This window comes from Macrobrachium nipponense, chromosome 27 (genome assembly GCF_015104395.2).
Source record: "Macrobrachium nipponense isolate FS-2020 chromosome 27, ASM1510439v2, whole genome shotgun sequence".
In the NCBI taxonomy this organism is placed as follows: domain Eukaryota; kingdom Metazoa; phylum Arthropoda; class Malacostraca; order Decapoda; family Palaemonidae; genus Macrobrachium; species Macrobrachium nipponense.
The window spans coordinates 10,739,131-10,758,119 of record NC_087216.1 but is presented as its reverse complement, the minus strand read 5'-3'; the positions used below and the strand labels follow the sequence as shown (position 1 = coordinate 10,758,119).

Below are 18,989 nucleotides of genomic sequence, written 5' to 3'. Positions count from 1 at the left end.
ATCAGAAAATTAAAATATGAGCAAAATATAAAATAAATTGGACTTAACCAGAACTTACAACTAAAAAAAGAGAGCAATGAAACAAAATTAAAGTAAAACAAGTGTACGTACTATATTTACTGCATAAATAAATTAATGAAGTGCAATATTTTTCAAACAATTCGAAAACAGAAGCAATCACTTGGGTACACGTTATCCCAAATGAAAAGTCCTTGTAAGCCTGAAATCATGTGGCTGTTAGTCATGCATGGGCAATGATTTAAGTTTTTTACAAATGCAAATATTTATGGTGAGGAACAATTATGGAGAAAACTTTGAAATTCCTATCCTAGGTTATCTAAATTATAATGTTTAAAAAACCTGAAACCCAGTACAGTAGTACTAAACTCACCAAGGAGTTGTTGAGGTCTCCATAAAGATCCCAAAGGTCTTTGATGGTGTGTAAACCAACATAAACAACAACAAACAGGCCAACAAATTTCACAGAGACAGATCCAGAAAGCATGATGCCAGTGAATGTCAGCCAGAGCCACCAGGGTCCAGTGAAGGGCCTACAAATTGAAGGAAAAAATAAAGTGCCACACTTATTTCTCAGCTATTGACAGACTTACGCATGTACTAAAATGAAAATTAAAATATAAAAAAATCCAAGTTTCCCATTTTTAAGAGATGATTAAGGATTGACTTAAAAACTTCTTTATCCTAATGTTGAAACTAACTCAAGAGATGAAATAACTGATAAAACACCGGTGATAAAGGACAAACACAATGTATAGTCAGTTGTTTTAGAATGCCCACTAGCATATAAAAAAATATATGCTTACCTATGGCGCTGAGCATGGAACTTCACCATGCCAACCACAGATCCCATTATGAAGAATAAAAGGATGGGATCCAAGAGAATGTACTGATTTAGTGTCAAAAGTCCAATATCTGTAGACATATTTTATATGGTTAGTTACTGGTGAAATCTAATTTATCATGCATATCGATATCAAATCAATGTTCATACAGGTATTTCAAAAAAGAAAATATAAATACTTCAAAATAAGTTATCAGTACAATAACTAAACTGGGAATTAATTACGGTAATGATATTTACCAAATAATATGAGAGATGAGCCAAGAGTTGCAGCAGGCAGTGAGAATGTCATTTCCCAAACAATGATGAAAGCAAAGGGCACCAAACAAGCCCCCATTGCTGTGCAACACTGAGAAATACAAAAAGGCAGTAAGTCATAAATAGGCAACAACAGAAAATACTTTACATAGCGAATTTTATACTAACATTAGCAGAAATACAGAACCTTAGAAATGCACCCACCTATCTCCCAACCCCCAAACACCAAGTAGGTATTAAGTAAGATTTATAATGCTGATCAATGAAAATAGTACCACATATTGTGTTTTCTAACTTTGTATACAACAAAACATTAAATCCATTATTCTTCATTCAACTCCTGGAAAAAAAAAAAAAAAAAAACCAAATCTCTTGACTCAATAATTTCAAGCAGCAGCAATGCCTAATTTCTATATCATCTTTGCTTAATTATCAAGTTCTCCCTTGCACACCATACTCATTATTGCCTGTCTTTAAAAGTAAACCTTCCCCGAGCAAGACCTACAGATTTTAACTCAGCAGTCTATCTAAACCACCTAATAATAATTCAAACATCTCTTCACATGGTACAGCATGAAACTCAAATTTCAAAACAACCACTTTATCATCTCTATAAAACTAAACCTTAACTAAAATATCTCCTTATTAAACAGACTACTATATAGCATAACCATGCCTATATCTCTTGTGAGATTCTGGATGGCCCAATATTAGCCACTTCCAAATCAACTTTCATGGAAATTTCTAAAATTAAGATTAAAACATAAAAAGACCCATTTTACATTTTCTTCTTTACACTATCAAATTTTGAATTCAATTTTCCTATTTGCTTCCACCTACTGAGACTTAAAGCAGAATCCGACTCATACTCCCTCAAAGGAGTACGTACAGTAAAAATAAAATTCACCAAACTACAAGAGCTTTGAGGATTAGCAGGCCAGGAATTAAACCAAGAGACAATCAAAACTTGTAACTTTAACATATAAATAACCTGCCTTGGCAAGCTAAAAACTAAAATAAAAACAAATATAAAATTATCCTTAAGTTGCTATGCAAACTCAATGAGCAACTGATAATGCACAATCTTTTTAAAATTCAAGTGGACTAGATACAGCCACAGAGAAAGCCTGGAGCAAGAAAAATTGTATAAAATTGTCTTAATAAACATTCTAAAGTTTTCTGGGTGTAACATCAGCAAGGTAATACTATCACATAAATACGTAAAATCTTTTTTGAGTAATGATAATGCTCCATGAGGATGTGTAACATTGCAGAGGTAATACATACAACAAATCTTGTATAAATAATGATACTTACTACTCTCATGCCAAGGTAGTTAACTCCTTCATATGAATCTCCAGGTTTGATGAATGGGAAAGTTCCATCGTACCCAGTCAAGTAACCAAAAGCTCCGATCAACATCTGGTAGAAAGAAAGGAATTAGGCACAGAGTGTTCTCATCTTTCCAAAGTACTACAATACTTGATTTTCATTCAAAATGAAATCGACCTACCTTTCCAAGCGGAGGGTGAACATCAAAAAAGAAAGTTCTATTTATGTACCAACTTCCAAAACTTCCAAATGTGTTTCATCCCATCTGGAAAAAGAGAGCGAGAGTCACTTAACCACACGGAAGATATCACAATCCTCGCATCACTAGCTCAACCTATAAAAACTGTCTCAAGCCAATGATCTGCATTTTCTGGAGGACCAAATGTTACCACCAACTAATGCAATTTTTCCCCAAGTGCTTTCGCAAGGAAAATTTTTCATTTGTCATCAATTCCATAGTAACAAAACTGTATGTGTATGTCAAGAAACTGGTGGTTAAAAACACTGAAAAGTACAAAAAGGCCTGGAAAAGCTTTAAATCTCTTACAAATTATAGAAACATATTTTACCTGTCTAAACTCAAATTAGGTCAACAAACACAATTCATATGGGAGAAGAAACTGAAATAGTCATACTAATTTCATCAGATGTCTGCCTATTATTCTCTTGCCTTTACACATGCACACACACACACGCACACACACACAGAGAGAGAGTAGAGCAGAGAGAAGAGACGAGGAGAGAGATAGAGAGAGAGAGAGGAGAGAGAGAGAGAGAGAGAGAGAGAGAGAGAGGAGAGCGAGAGGGAGATAGAGCTTTGGGAATACTGTGTACTATTAAGAGTAATTTTCATGATTATTAGCAGACTACATTGTACATGTGACATGTTGCTCTTTTGCTGTACTCATATTAATCATTATTTTGTAAATAAAATATTTTAAACGGTACAAAAGAATAATCAAGCTTACAGTAAATTCATGATAGCACGAATACAAAATTTCCGCAACCAAAATGTTGGATTTGAGATGACACACTTGAATAAATTTCATGCTCAAGATAAAAACCAATGGTGCTTGAGCATTATGGAGAAAACTTACATTTAGCTTTATTATGGAAGGTCTAAATTTCACACCAGCAACCCTTTGCACTAAAGAGTGAACTGAGAAGTGGGAGACCTGGAAAATCCTCTAGAGTTATCGAGAGCAGCATTCATTAATACCATACAAAAATTACAAGAGTATTTCATTTACGAGTACATAACATGAAAATCAATCAATCAGAACAGTGGGATTTTGATAAACCAGTAGAATATTGGCTTAAAACTCTCCATCTACGTCAAAACTCTTGTAAAAAAATATATTAGTAATGCATAACATACCCTGCAAATCTAAAATGAAGAGAAATCCCTTCTACCAGTGAGTAGTAAACCAGTTTCTATCTCTGTATCAACCACAAGGGAGATTTTCACTACACCATGACAGGCATGAGTTGCAAAAATCATGCAAACTTTCTAAAAAGGCACTGCATTTTTTTTCACAAGTCAGAATTACAATATTAACATTAACAAATAGCTAGAAAAACTGAAATTATAAAGACCTTATCCCTAAGTTCATTATAAAAGGGTTCTAGTCAACTGTGGTTGGCAGGAAAGCTGAAGTGAAAGTGAACATCTTCTGCCTCAGGTAACCAGTTATCAACTCCACTCCCACTTCCCCCCACCCCTTGTCTCAGTGACTGCCCAACAATGACAAGCTTCCCTCTGAATATAGCCGATTCTCACAAGGTACAATTTTGTCTCCAAGGCTGCATGGATTTCTTCACTCTTACAAAATAACATATACTACTCAAAAGAGAAATGAATTTCACACTTCTTGGATTCTTTGATCATGAATATGTGACATTACTATACAGAACTTCCACTACAAAAGCAAGCTAGCACAAAGGATTTTTAGGCTGACCAATATTTACTATTACTTTCACTTCTTTCTTTCCAATGGAAAGTCACTTTTACTTCTCTTGCCAACTTGCTTTGTTTATCCAGTTTAAAAATAAGAGGTTATTATAACTTTTATCAATGTAAAACACATACTGTAATGTAAATGTGCTCTATGAAATACATCCCACATTGCAAAGCATTAGTACATGCAACTCTGCTCACCTTATTAACCCAGCCATAACATATCTTGCAAAACTGGCGACTGACATTTGCCTAACACCTTCATGCAACCACACTTTACCTAACTTTAGACATGCAACTTCCAGACTGCAAAATCAGTGCAAGCATTCATGTTACAGGTACTGTTTCCCAAAATGGCACAACTAACTGCTAAAAAGAAGAGAAAAGTTACAAAATTAATCCTGCTAAAAGTACATTTTTCAGTTTTAAGTTTCTTTCTTAGCAACTCCTTCAAGGACAGACTTTTCCAACTTGCCTAAACTAAATCAATATGTACTCTTCCTTATTCTAATCACTTTTGGAAATTTGTTGTACATGTAAAAAGTTGAGATACGATCTAGTTCTCTGGAAGTTCACTATAGTACTATTCTTTGATTCCTAAGGATAACATTTTTTTACCCATGGCGTATAGAACTAATTCAACCACAAGTGTTACGCCTGTACTACTGACAATTTAATACAATCACCACCAAAATATCCCTTAAATGTTACAAACCCCCAAGAAATCCACACATATGTCACTTCATCAAATATAGTACTTTACTACTTACACAACATGTTCTGGTTCTGATACTTTGTAGAATCTTGTAACTGCCGTCAAAATGCAGATCACTCCGAATACTGCCCACCATACTGCTGGAGAGTCACATTGTCTGAAAGGAAAGAACTTATAAATACAGAGATAGGAGTGCTACCTCAAAAAAAAAAAAAAATTATATACTATATATATATACATACGTATATACGTATATATATTTATTTATACTATGTACATATAATGTGCTGTGGTATTCGACAACTGGGAAGATTGCAAATTCAAAAAAAATACACTGATTAACAAGAAACCCTACCCCATTAAAGTAATCCAGATTTGGTGACCAAACCCTCCAAATTAAGCTCAGGATTAAATCCAAAAGTCAGTGGTGACTGACAAAGTTCTGTACCCCAAACCTGACATAGCATGCTATAAGTTATGTCTCAATACAAAAAGATCACACACAATATACAGTAGTATTGGTAAAATTTTTCTCCATCCTTTTCTCACAGAAAACTCAACCAACCTTGGCTATTACTGAAGTCTCCAATCCTCTCGTCTAAATTTTGACGGACAAGATGTTAACTATTCTACCATGCCTATTCACTCGAAAAAAGAAAATCTTTCTGTAATACGCTATACAGTAACCCATTAATTTTTTCTTTAGTGAACTTTAGACCATAATCACTACTATTTTCATCTATCCGCAACGTTAAGTTCCCATATACGTATCAGGCTGAAAGTGAAAGCACAGCAATTCACGATCACATAACAATGCATGTCATTTATCTCAAGAGGGCTTATCCATTTGTTACTTGCACACTACCCAATATTTCTAATACTGTATATTCACAACCAGAAATTTGACTTTACTAAAAAGGAAATTAATGGTCAAGATTAAAATCTTGGCCAGCTCATGATGTGTACATTTAGCTTCAGTTTGTGGAAGGATGCCTACAATTAAATTAAGCAAAAGCACTTAAACAGGTTACTTTTATATTACACCATTTTAGTGATATAAAATAATGTACTTTATTATAAAACACTTGAAAGCCCAAAGGCAATGTATTTTGTATTTGAGTATAATACAGAATAGGAAGCTAGCAAAATTAAACTGAATAATTGCTAGGCACCTTTCCCCTTCTTTGCATAAGTTACTTCACTGATTGGTTAAAAGTGTAGTACAGTATTCAATTCAACTTAGAACATTAAATTTTAGACTTACATGGCCCAGCATTAAAAAGACCTCTGTACACTGATCACTCAGGGTCTTCAAATTTCAACATGAATGGTAATCTTTCAACTGAAACCTGAGCAGATTTTCATAAGGGAAAAAGAGTGATTACAATTATACTGTGTACTTATCATACAGGCTATAAATTTTTGTCTTCAAGTAAACTAACAGGTCAAACTTTGAGGTTAATTGTTTTATTATACTGTACATTGCTCTGGAAAGTTCTGAGGGAGTTCACAAACTGACATTGCACACTTTAAATTTAAGGACCAACTACTCACACCCAGTATACTGCCAATAAGAAGCTGGTACTCATGATACCATGTAGATCTGGCTACATCTAACAAAAAATTCTGCAATGTACAAAATCCAAAGTTGTTCACAATTGACTAAGTGCTGTACTCCACCTGCTTACAATAACATGGTTTTCATTGACACTTTTGGGTATTGAAAGACATTATCTCATCTCATTTATAGTTCAGGTGACACGCTGTGGTGCTTTTAATAAGATTAAATTTATGATATTTGGTGTCCTACATGGGCCGCCTTCTTGGCCTTTGTTGTTCCTAGCACTTGGCACAATGACTGTAGCCCCTAAAATTATAACAATACTCTGCAATATGCAAAAAATAAGCCTTTGTTGAAATTCTGATATCAAATTGCTCTCAAACAGCTTATTGATTCTGGATATAAAACTATATTTTTTTACTTTTGCCTCCAAGCTTTTTTTCACGGCACTTCAAGATGACACTCCTGCCAACTTTTGAAACTTTCCAACAACTGTACTGTTTTTCCACGAGTACCCAAATTTATCTTTTGTTGATCTCTATCTTCAAATGCTGGACCTGTAAGGTAATTCAGTACTGAAACTGAAATTACTATCAATAAAATGGTTTGAAAAGTGTAACAGGAGGAAAACCTCATAGTTGTACTACTATGAATCAATTTTTAGGATTGTTCGAAGGTAGAAAGTAAGATGGAAGAAAGAGAATATTAAAAGAGGTAAAGTAACAGAAACGAAAGGTGTTGCAGGTAAGGGTAGAAGTGACACCGTAAAGAATCTAAAGTAATGTTTACTGTGCACTGCTCATGGTGTACTGACAACAATGACCCCCTTAAGACATTTGTAGTCTGTAAACTTCTGTTCTTTCTTTAACTCCTATGATTATTCTGTGAACGCTTACTAGTACATTATGCTGAAGGTTTGCTTGGTAGGTAATGCTGAAAATTTGTTCTGGTTGAAACTAAAACCACTAAATTTCAATGCAGCCTATTTCAAGAGTGTTCTTACAACTAACTAAATTATTTAGATTTGAAAGTTGTCTTGATGTTTTGAAAATAAATTTCAATCATGTTGGAAAATAAAGATTAAGACAGCTATGCTTACGGTGGAAAATTGAATGGGAAGGGGAAAATGCGAAATTCAGACAGAACACACACAAAAAATCAAGAGTGAAAATACAGAAAATGCAGCAGCGATGGAGAGCTGATATAGTAAAGTTAAGCTAATGTGTCATTCTAAAGTGCAGACAAAGAATAGTGTAATCTTAGTTGTGTATGTGAGTGTGACACATCCAAACGATACTGTATTAAATATACAGTTTTTAACCAGTGCTGCCATATGCAACATAATGATGCAACAAAAATCTTAAATGACTAATATTAACATCATGGTGAAGTCTCCTAAGTTATTCATTTAAGATAAATAAATAGAAATCATGAGTTAACAAATGGGATATGGTTCCAAAGTCTAAGAGAAACTATGAAGACAAAATAGAACTAAAAATGAATACTACCGAGTTCTAAAATCCACCAATTCAATAGCTAAAGCAGGAGAAAAGAAAATGGAAGCAATTCTTTAATTATATTATAATAATGTCCAAAGCAGGCAAGAGATTGAATCATAATTACTCATGCAGATTTTGTAAGTTACAATCTGAGAAAATCAGATCAGGGAGAAGACAAAATAAAGGAATAAGTAAAACACTGCAGCCACTGGATAGGAGAAAATAATGTCAAAGAACACAAGAGATGTCCCAAGAGGCAAAGGAGTTTATTACTGAATACATATACTGTATGTATAAAAAAAGCATGACAAAGATCTTGTGAAAATTATAAATAACTTGAAACAGGTAGCTACATTAACATCTAACACCAAAGGGAAGAAACACAAACTCAAAATGCTCAACATCAATAGAAATGATGTTGAAATGATAGGCTATTGGTAACCAGTTGGTTCCCAGTCCGCATTATTTGCAATATCTGTGAAACAGTTAAACCAACCACAATACAGTACATACTGTAATAATGCTTTATTGGCAATAAAAAAAATTAAAAAAAATTAAGAAATAAATAAAATAAATATAAAGGAGTATTTACTTGCACAAAGCAGAGGTAAGACACTATGGTTAAAGAACTGATATTCAAATCTGCAAGTATATCCATACTACTACAAGCAAGGACAAATATATTATGATTAAGTAGCGGTGGAATATAATGACTGAGTACTGGTGGAGATCAGAGAACTTTCTTTCCTGTATCAAGAGCTCAACACATTATATGGGTCAAGTAAACATATGATTATGAATTCCATCCCACGATAAATTTTGCTATCCACGCCATGCAGGAGGGGAAAAAACAGTGCCCAAGTAGGATGTACATTTAGTAGTACTATACATAAATGGGCACACAAGAAATGTGTTTATCTTGGATTTAAAACCTAACCTATGACAAATAAATTGGATTTGTGATGAGTTTCTTGAAAATTGGAAAAGTTCTGCGACGTCAGTAATGATTTGGAAACTATTGAAATATAAACCAGGGCAGACACAATGGCAGATAACTGATCTTTGATCTCTACAGCTAGAGGATGTAAAACATAAGGTAATGAATATGATAGAAGAGGTATAAAAAACTGATGCATAGACTCTTTACAATTTGCTAATGTGGTCAACATGAGAATTAAGCATAATACTCATTAAAATAAAAAGAAAGTTGTAAGTTTGAGACTAATTCAAGTAGATGACTGAGGATTTACAGGAAACAAAAGTTACGAATTGTAAGACTGAAGGGAAAAGTGATGACACTGTGCATGAGACGGGCAATGCCAATGACGACACTACAAAACAGGAATAAGCTTTTGCCAAAAATATATAATGCATCAAGTCACGTAATCTTGTAAGCAACTGAATGTAAGAAAATAAAATTTAGTGTCAAAAAATACCTAGAACAATACTTCTTGCGTTCAAATAAAACAAATACAATACTCGGTCTTTCTGCATCTGTCCATCCGCCCTGTGGTGTTTGCGCATGGTAAACATGCCTCCCGGGCATTAAATGATATCTTATTTCGAATATCAACGATGTAATTTGCATACAGTAAATTATTAAAAACACTTTTCAGTTGCAAAGTGTACACCCAGGATATCCTTATATTTACCTAAAACACTACACATAGCGTAACTATTTAAAGCTCGGAACGCAGTGTTACATGCGCGACCACCACAGGCGGGATGGGACGGATGGAAAAAAACAGAGAGAGGAATACTAGCATAACATAACTGCATGTGATCCTGTTGGTAGATTAATCAGAGCCATGTAGAAGGTGGGGTCATGACATCTGGTCTAACAGATGGAATACCTACCGGTATTATTACAGTTTCAACCATTATGGGAAATCTATTATATGATATTTTTCCCGAGTAAAGCACGTGATAACAAAACACTTCTTCTCAATACATTATTGTCGCTAATGCTACTTACAGAGAAAAAAAAAGATTAAGTTTTTACCTCGAATTTTTCCTAAGTCGGGAGAGGTGTTTCCTCTACGGTAATGTTTACTTTTAATGAGCCCTCTAACTTACTTTCTTACGCAAACAAACCCGCAGTTCCAGTTACTCATTAATGGCTGAGAGGTGTGACATCGTTATGACGTCATGGGTTTTCATAACCAATTACGAATGACTTGAGTCGAAAACTAAGTTTCACTAGCATTTCAGCGGAGTAATAAAGTTACCTGTCTAGTGTCCCACTGGTATCCTGTTTGACTGAATACTCGAATAATGAAGCAAAAAACGGCATTTTGTCTTCCTGTACCTATGGCAGAGGTAGCTGGCATGGCCCTTCTGGCATTAATTTTGACAGACCTTCGATTTCCTACCGATTGTTTGCAGTGCAATGTGGTCGTCGGGTACCTGGCCACTTCCTACTTTAAGTTGCATGTCAGGGAACCTTGCAACGGCTTCACGTTTTCCCTCAAAGCAGCAGCACATTTTATCAACCAACAGTTTAAGGTAAGCTTCATTAATTTATAGAGTATATATAATGGTGGTAGTATAACGATGTATAACAGCAGTACCATCACTTTGATTTGGTTTGATGGATGTTAGGTAGTGCCTTAAGGGGGGGTCGCAGGGGGGCGGAGCCCCCCGCTAGGCCTAGGTAGGGGTACAGGGCCCTAGGTAAGGTTAGGTGGTTGTATTAGGTTCGGTAGTGCCTCGAAAATCACTGTGGCCTTAAGGGGGGTCGCAAGGGGGCGGAGCCCCCGCTAGGCTAGGTAGGGGTACAGGGCCCTAGGTAAGGTTATGGGTGTATTAGGTTCGGTAGTGCCCGAAAATCACTTTTCTCCTCCTCCCCCACCCAAAAAACCCCGTTTCCCACTGGGATCCCCCATAATTGAAGTAGTAGTAGGTTTATGCTTAGGTTTTGTGTGTGAGTAACTCTGTTTCTTTTTTATTAACATTTTTCTCATGTTTCTATGCGATGTGCAACACCAATCTAGTCGTTTTTTGCCGTTTTTCGTCGTTAATACTTGAAAAACGGGTGCGGCCTTCTCCTGGACATTACCTTTTTCTGGAATTTTTTTTTTTTGTTTTTTTTTTTTTTTTAACTCCAATTACATAGTAAATCTCTAAATCGGTATGGTTTTTTGCAGTCAAAATAAATGTTAAATCCGTCGGAACTACATTATTTCTGATGCAAAAAACAAATATTATTTTTATTCCATTTTTTGTTTTCCCATAATAGTTGAAACTGTAATTTTACCTACCTACCTATAGTTTAGGCCAAAGGCCAAGCACTGGGACCTCTAAGGTACTGCTATTCAGCGTTGGTCATGATAAGGAATGGAATAGGTATAGCCTCTGGTCTAGGATGTCCCTGAGTGTTACAGGCATTTTAGAGGGAATACGACCTAACCAGACCGACTACCTAGTATCTTTACCTAACCTTACCTCCAAGTAAGACGTGACCGCTGTATTCATCACAATGTATGCTAGAATCCACTGGTGCCTAGGGTATGGGTACCTAAATTTTTGTCCTTGTATTACTACATAAAAGTCGTTCCTTTGTCTACTAAGCTATACTGGAAGATGAGCATCAAACCTGTCCTGGTCTACCGTAAGTGAAGACAAGGGAAAAGCCTAGGCAATACGTAGCCTAGTACCTATTACCTATGCCTAACTACTAAAAACTACGTAGGGAAAAAATAAATAACCTGATTATTGGTTTACAATAAACCCTATGTCAACCCTAGAGGACAGGTTTTATGGGGAAACATAACGGAACTGAATCCCCGTCGGGCAAATAGGGCTAGGTACCTAGATTTCTCCCGATAACATTCTTGACAGAAGTACCGTATGGTTAGATCTACTACCTACTAAATAACCGGTACATCAGAAACAAAGCTACTTTTCCCACTTAAAATATAATACACACTCACCTATATTTCATGAAAATCTTGTCCACGCTCATTAAACTTTCAGAAGACCCTTTAGTTTTCGCCTTTTTCGAATCTGGTGCCATGGTGCACAGACTTAACGAGTACACCTAATCTTGATGCCGATCGGAAGCTCACTGGAAGAATGGGGTAAACAACTGGAAAGATCCTCCAAAAGAGAAAGTTTGACGTTTGACGTCATGGTCCAACATCTTTTAACTTTGTAAATTCTAGGTGTTTTTCTCTAGAAAATTCAATCGTATCCTTATTTAACAATTTAAAATATTTTAAATTATATCTATGAAATTAGATATACTGCAGATGAGGTAGCTAGTAAATAAAAACAAAATGTGTGATGCCAATTAAACCTCATCACTGCTCTTTGCTGAAAATATTGAACTCAAATCCCTTTTGTTATATACAGTTACGTTTGTGTACTTGACATACAGAAGTTTAGATTACAGAAGTACTGAAGTTTTGATTTAAGGTAAAGTCTGTTGATCGCGTTATCCTTAACACATGACTAAAATGTATTCTCCGAAAGTGGTTTCGACAATGCAGTGCATTATGAAACAAATTATACATTAAACGTAAATAAAAGTAGAAAAATTAGCAGTGAAATTGATACTATCCAGGAGTGAACAGCTTTCAAGAACCATATCTTTGCTACCTGATACACGTCATCTTAGTGCGGACGAAAAAATGAGAGAGAAAAAAAAAGGAAAAAACTGGTTTTCACAACAGGGTAAACTGAAAAAGGCATGAAGTAGATGATAGTAAAATATTTTTTATAAGTATCTGAATAAAGTAGAATGGAAGACAGACGTTTACAATAAAAACTCCATATACATTCTTGGAAAGGTTTCAGTAACGAGGAACTGGGATGGAATGTGTGGTCCATGAGTGTCTCGAAGAGAGAGAGAGAGAGAGAGAGAGAGAGAGAGAGAGAGAGAGAGAGAGAGAGAGAGAGAGAGAGAGAGAGAGAGAGAGAGAGAGAGAGAGAGAGAGAGAGCTGAAATAAACGTCCAATTTTTATAGAGATGGTTGAGTGGCCATCATAGTCCAGGTGAGAGACGTATATTCGGTTCTATCGAGTTGATGAAAAATTTAATTCGGAGTTCCGTTGGTTAAAGCACTTGGATGGCTATTCCCACAGGATATTTCGAACCATATAGTATGTACTTTAAGAAGTATTTTTACTGGCAGCAGACAATGTATCTTTCTTGAGTCCGTCTTCAAGGAGGCACACAAACCCATTTTTCATGTGCTTTCATCCCTACAGATTATTCACTTTGAAGACTAATGCAGTCAGTCCAGCGATATAAACAGCCTAGACTTCAAAAACCTACAAACATATTTTGTTGTAAAGATTATAAAATTCTAACCAAACAGTATATGTGGTCCATGCTGCCTTCTTTAGAAGTATACAGACCAAGAGCATCTAATTCTAAAAAAATAAACAACTGAAGACTTTGAGGGGACAGTTTTGCACCTCTTGACCTCTTTCACAATTAATAGTACCTTAGGTATAACGTCCAAAAATAAATATAACATTGCTTAAATAGAATATCTGGTGCTCTAAATTTGATAGACAGGCTTATAGTCAGTTTAATTTTGTTATATGTAAATCACCAAATCTTGGGCCAACAACCTTCTTAATCCTGTAACGAATAATTATATTTGGAGTTCATGAAAATGATCCTCGTTCAGAACATGAATCTGAATCCCTTTTATAGCAATTTGGAGCTATATCACAAATTATTTGGATAATATTCCGCAAGTTAAAGCTATGCCATAAATAATTTAAATATTATTTATGATTAAGCTATAAATTGCTAGAGTATGGTTTTACATTCATATTTTAACGATTATTGTTGAGGTTTTAACTGCTACTTTTTTTTTTCTTTTTGCTTTTAATGTTAGCTCTTCCCCAGTAGTATTTACTTATTATAGGCAAGGCATAATGCAGCATTGTAGGTGGGCCTTGGAAAACGCAAACTGATCCGCCTAGTGCAGTGAATGTTACCAGACTACAGCAGTTGCGAACTAATCCCATCGCCTAATTACAGACCTGTGGCTCTTGCTTCTTTTCACAGATTTAGCGAAGATCGTTAGTAGGCTTAATTAAGGCATTGGATTCCCCATCGAGAACTTTTCAATTACATTGTTTCCACAATTATTATGCTGTTCCCGCAACTTTAAAATGTTAGGTGGCACACTTAACTGTAAATCCACGCCAAAAAAAATAATTATAATAATTACAGGAAGAAAGCTTTTCAAGACTTTTGAGACCTACCAGTTCTGAAGAAACATTTGCATTATCATACAGTTTCAATATTGTTTCTCCGTTCGGTGTCCAGTTGTTGTATAAAAACTTGTTTAATTTAATTTCATATTTCAAATCTTAGTATTCTCTAGTATCATCTGACTGGCTCAACGTGCAAAGTGAAAAAAAAAAAAAAAGTTAAGATTTTCCAGGTTATACCATCAATCAAGTGCCTGATACAAAGTTCATTCTGCAGCCACTGGAGCTTTCATTCTTCTTATATAAGGAGTCAGTATTGAGAATGGCGGTTGCATTCTCTTTAGCAAGGTTCAATACCAAAGTTCCCTATTAGTTTTGTGGCTGTGATAAAATTAAAGAATGACTTTCCTTAAAAGGTAGCTGAATGGCTGAATCTTCCGTTAAATGTTTCTTTTTTATTGAGAATGCTCACAGAAGGCTTATGCCATCATTCCACTGTTATATATTTATTTTTCTTTTTTTCCATATAATTTATTCCTCACTTCGAACTTTCCGTATCAGGCTCCTTTCCCTGGTGGAATATTTGGCTTGCAAATAATAATAATAATAATAATAATAATAATAATAATCACATAGCAAGCGAATGTCCGGCACTTACACAGAACCAGTACTAAAAGAGGCATGATTCAGTAGCAAAAGCCCTCCACTGGAGCCTGTGCATGAAACACCACTTACCTTGCAGTAATAAGTGGTACGAACACCAACCTGAAGGAGTGATAGAAAACGATCAGGCAATGATCCTCTGGGACTATGGTATCAGAACAGATAGGGTGATACGTGCAATTACATAGACCAATGTGACGTTGATTGACAAAATCAGGAAGAAAGTATCACTCATTGATGTCAATACCATGGAACATCAGAGTTGAAGAGAAAGGGGAAAAATAACAATTTGTCGAAAATTGTATTTTTCCTAACTACACAAACCTGAGGTCCTTTAACAATAGGAATGTAACTTGCGGCAGCTGGAACCGGTCGTAAGCTTCGAACAAGGGAGTACGGTAGCTAACTGCTTGTCCGACAGTCAGCGCACCGCGCGACTGGGAGGAGAACCACCACTTTGCTTTAGGCCCGGGAAAAACAGAGTGAGGGGTGGCATGAGAAGGGACTATGTGTAAGGGACCTCAGGTTTGTATAGTTAGGAAAAATACAATTTTCGACAAATTGTTATTTGTTCCGATACGTCATACAAACCATCGTCCTTTAACAATAGGAAGACTCACTTCTTTGTGGGTGGAATCTGAGTCAATGAACAGACTGGTGTTCGTCCAACCTTGGTTCCCTCACTGGTCGTAAGAGCAGAGGGAGGGATCCTAGCCTCTGCCCAATGATCGGGTTATGTACGGCAGGATCAATGGTCAGACCTCTGGACCTAAGTAATAAGAGGGGGGCCAGTGTACCTCTTAAAACTAGCAAGCAAGAACTTGTTCCTATTGCAATAGGTAATATGAAGTCATGGGTTAGTCTCTTGTTGGCTTCCACTCCAACCCCCCTTGTTGGGGAAAGTGGTGGATAATCGCTCCTATCCCTAATGAAAGGGGGAGGATGGAGCTCGGTCGAGTAGCTTACCTGCATCGGTCTCCTGTTCCAGCGTAGTGACGACCACGTCCCTCTGCCCACAGGTAGGGGGGGTAAGAAAAAGATGGGGAAGAGAAGCCAGTCACACTCTCATTCACTCATCCATTCATGCAGTCACACAAGGATGCGATGCTGTTCTGTCCGCTCGGGTGCTGGGTAAGCTACACAACCTGTTGAGCAGCCACCACGGGTCCCAAGGACCTGTGGGCTATATCCCGAAGGTTGAAGGAGGTGAAGGTGGTCTGGTTGGTCCAGACCCCCGCTTTCAGGACCCGCGCCACGGAACGCAAGGGAAAGACCAATGCCTCTGACTTTGTGGGCTCTGTGACGAAGGGTACGGATGTCGTCGCTACCATCAGCTTCGTACGCCCTCCTGATCACCTCATGCAGCCTGAAAGAAAGTGTTCTTGGATACTTCTTTTTAGGTCAGCCCGGTGCTAATGAAGAGGCGTCGACACTCAGGCCTGAGGTGCCGAGTTCTCTTCAGATAGCGCCGTAGCGCCCTCACAGGACAAAGCAGCATCTCATCCGCATCGTTGTCGGTGAAAACCAATAGGGAGGGGATCGTGAATGACTCGAACCGGTCGTCATGGACCGAAGGATTCCGAGTCTTCTCTACGAAGTTCGGGACGAAATCGAGCGTCACAGATCCCCATCCCTTGGTATGCTTGACGTCGAAGGATAAGCCATGAAGTTCCCCTACTCTTCGCCAATGCCAGGGCCAGCAAGAAGAGAGTCTTGAGGGTCAGATCCCTGTCTGACGACTCTCGGAGTGGCTCAAAGGGGCTTCGAGTCAGACTCCTAAGGACGAGATATCCACTCCCCTTAGTTTCAGGACTAGTGCCAGGGTGGTCCTGTATCCTTTGACTGTGGGGACGGAGAGGAGCTTCTCTTGGCGAAGAAAAACGAGGAAATCCGCTCCCTGCTGAAGAGTGGCTCTGAGAGGAGATAGACCCCGTCTACGACACCAACCACAGAAGACGGCCCACTTTCCCTGGTACACAGCTGCAGAGGACTGTCTGATGTACCCAGCCATCTCTGTTGCTGTTCAGCGAGAAAAGCCTCTCACTCGCAAGAGATGGTGGATAACAGCCAGCCGTGAAGACGAAGGGACTAGACTGACTGGTGGTACAGTTCCACGTGTGGCTGGACGAGAAGGTTGTGCCAAGGGGGAATCTCTCTTGGTGCTTCCGCAAGCAGAGCCAGCAGGTCCGGATACCAAATGGCCTGAGGCCATTTGGAGCCCCCAGGATCATCTGGAGATTCGGGGTGACCAGCACTCGGATGACTCACCTTGCGAATCAGGGACAGAACGGGGGAAAGGCGTAGATGAGAGGTCTGTCCCACGGGTGTTGAAGAGCGTCTTCTGCAGCTGCCCATGGGTCCGGCACAGCCAAGTAGAAAACCTGAAGTTTCCTGTTGTGCCGGCTGGCGAACAGATCCACGACTGGACGCCCCCACAGGTTGGAGGGCCTTTCCGCCACGTCTGGATGTAGGGACCATTCGGTCCCTATCACCTGATCCCGACGGCTGAGCTTGTCTGCTACTACATTACTCTTGCCTGGAATGTAGCGGGCTGACAGCTCTACTGAGTGGGCCACGGCCCACTCTTGCACCTGCAACGTCAACTGGTGCAACGGGAGGGACACTAGGCCCCCCTGTTTGTTGACGTATGCCACTAGCGTGGTGTTGTCGCACATCAACACCACCGAGTGTCCCATCAGACTGTCCTGGAACTCTTGGAGAGCGAGAAACGCTGCCCTGAGCTCCAGGACGTTGATGTGAAGGTGCTTGTCATGACGATCCTACACGCCTGCAGCCAGCAACTCCTCCAGGTGTGTGCCCCATCCCTCGGTTGACGCGTCTGAAAACAGCAACATCTCCAGCGGGGCGAGTGCAAAGAGGCACTCCTCTTACGAGGTTCCTGTCGTCCAGCCACCAGGCTAGGTCCTGCCTCACCTCCTCCGTGAGGGGCACGGAGAAGTACAGCTGGTCTCTTGCCTGTGACCAACTCTCCTTTAGTCTCCACTGGAGAGACCGCAGGTGAGGACGCCCGTGAGGGACTAACTTCTCCAGTGACGACAGGTGGCCGATCACGACTTGCCACTGCTGAGCTGGCTGTTCCTGCCGAGACAGGAACTGGTAGGCTGCCTCCCTGAATCTGCTGATCCGTGAGTCTGCGGGGAAGACTCGCCCTGCTACCATATCGATCAGCATACCCAGGTACTTCATCCTCTGCTTGGGCTCGAGATCTGACTTTTCGAAGTTCACCACAATCCCCAGAGTGCGGCAGAACTCGAGGAGCCGATCCCTGTCCAGTAGCAACTGCGAGCGGGAGCTCACCATGACTAACCAGTCGTCGAGATACCTCAAAAGACGTATCCCTGACGAGCGGGCCCAAGCAGACACCAGAGTGAACACTCGCGTGAACACCTGTGGGGCGGTTGAGAGACCAAAGCAAAGTGCCCTGAATTGGTACACCGTCCCGTCGAGGATGAAGCAGAGGTACTTCCTGGAGGATTGATGAACGGTTATCTGGAAATACGTGTCCTTCAAGTCCACCGAAAGCATGAAGTCATTCTCCCTGATGGAGTCGAGCACGGAACGTGCCGTCTCCATAGTGAACCGAGACTGGTGAACGAATCGGTTCAGGGGAGAGAGATCTATCACCGGACGCCAGCCCCCCGAAGACTTCTCCACCAGGAAAAGATGGCTTTAGAAGCCCGGTGACTGATCCCTGACGATCTCCACAGCTCCTTTGCTCAGCATAGCTTGGACTTCCTGCCGAAGTGCTACGTCCTTGGATGTTCCGGGTACGCAGGTCTGAAGGTGGACCGGGTTGGAGGTGAGACTCGAAGGGTAGTAGATACCCCTGCTGAAGGACGTCTACTATCCAGGTCTCCGCTCCATAGCGCTGCCATGTTGCCCAATGGCTTGCCAGGCATCCCCCCACTTCCGGCGGCAGGTGAGGGGGAACGCCGTCCCTAGCGTTT

General features: G+C 39.1%; 1 protein-coding gene across 1 annotated transcript in view; it reads right to left on the bottom strand.

The window, feature by feature from the left end:
* Positions 1-12,274, bottom strand: part of LOC135200823 (protein O-mannosyl-transferase 2-like) — a 43,780-nt gene extending 31,506 nt beyond the window's left edge. The window contains 8 exon segments of the mRNA XM_064229497.1: positions 392-551; positions 825-933; positions 1,103-1,211; positions 2,438-2,542; positions 2,634-2,701; positions 2,704-2,717; positions 5,180-5,281; positions 12,117-12,274. Of these exon segments, the coding sequence (XP_064085567.1) occupies positions 392-551; positions 825-933; positions 1,103-1,211; positions 2,438-2,542; positions 2,634-2,701; positions 2,704-2,717; positions 5,180-5,281; positions 12,117-12,199 (750 nt within the window). The 5' untranslated portion in view covers positions 12,200-12,274.
* Positions 12,275-18,989: the final 6,715 nt, after the last annotated feature.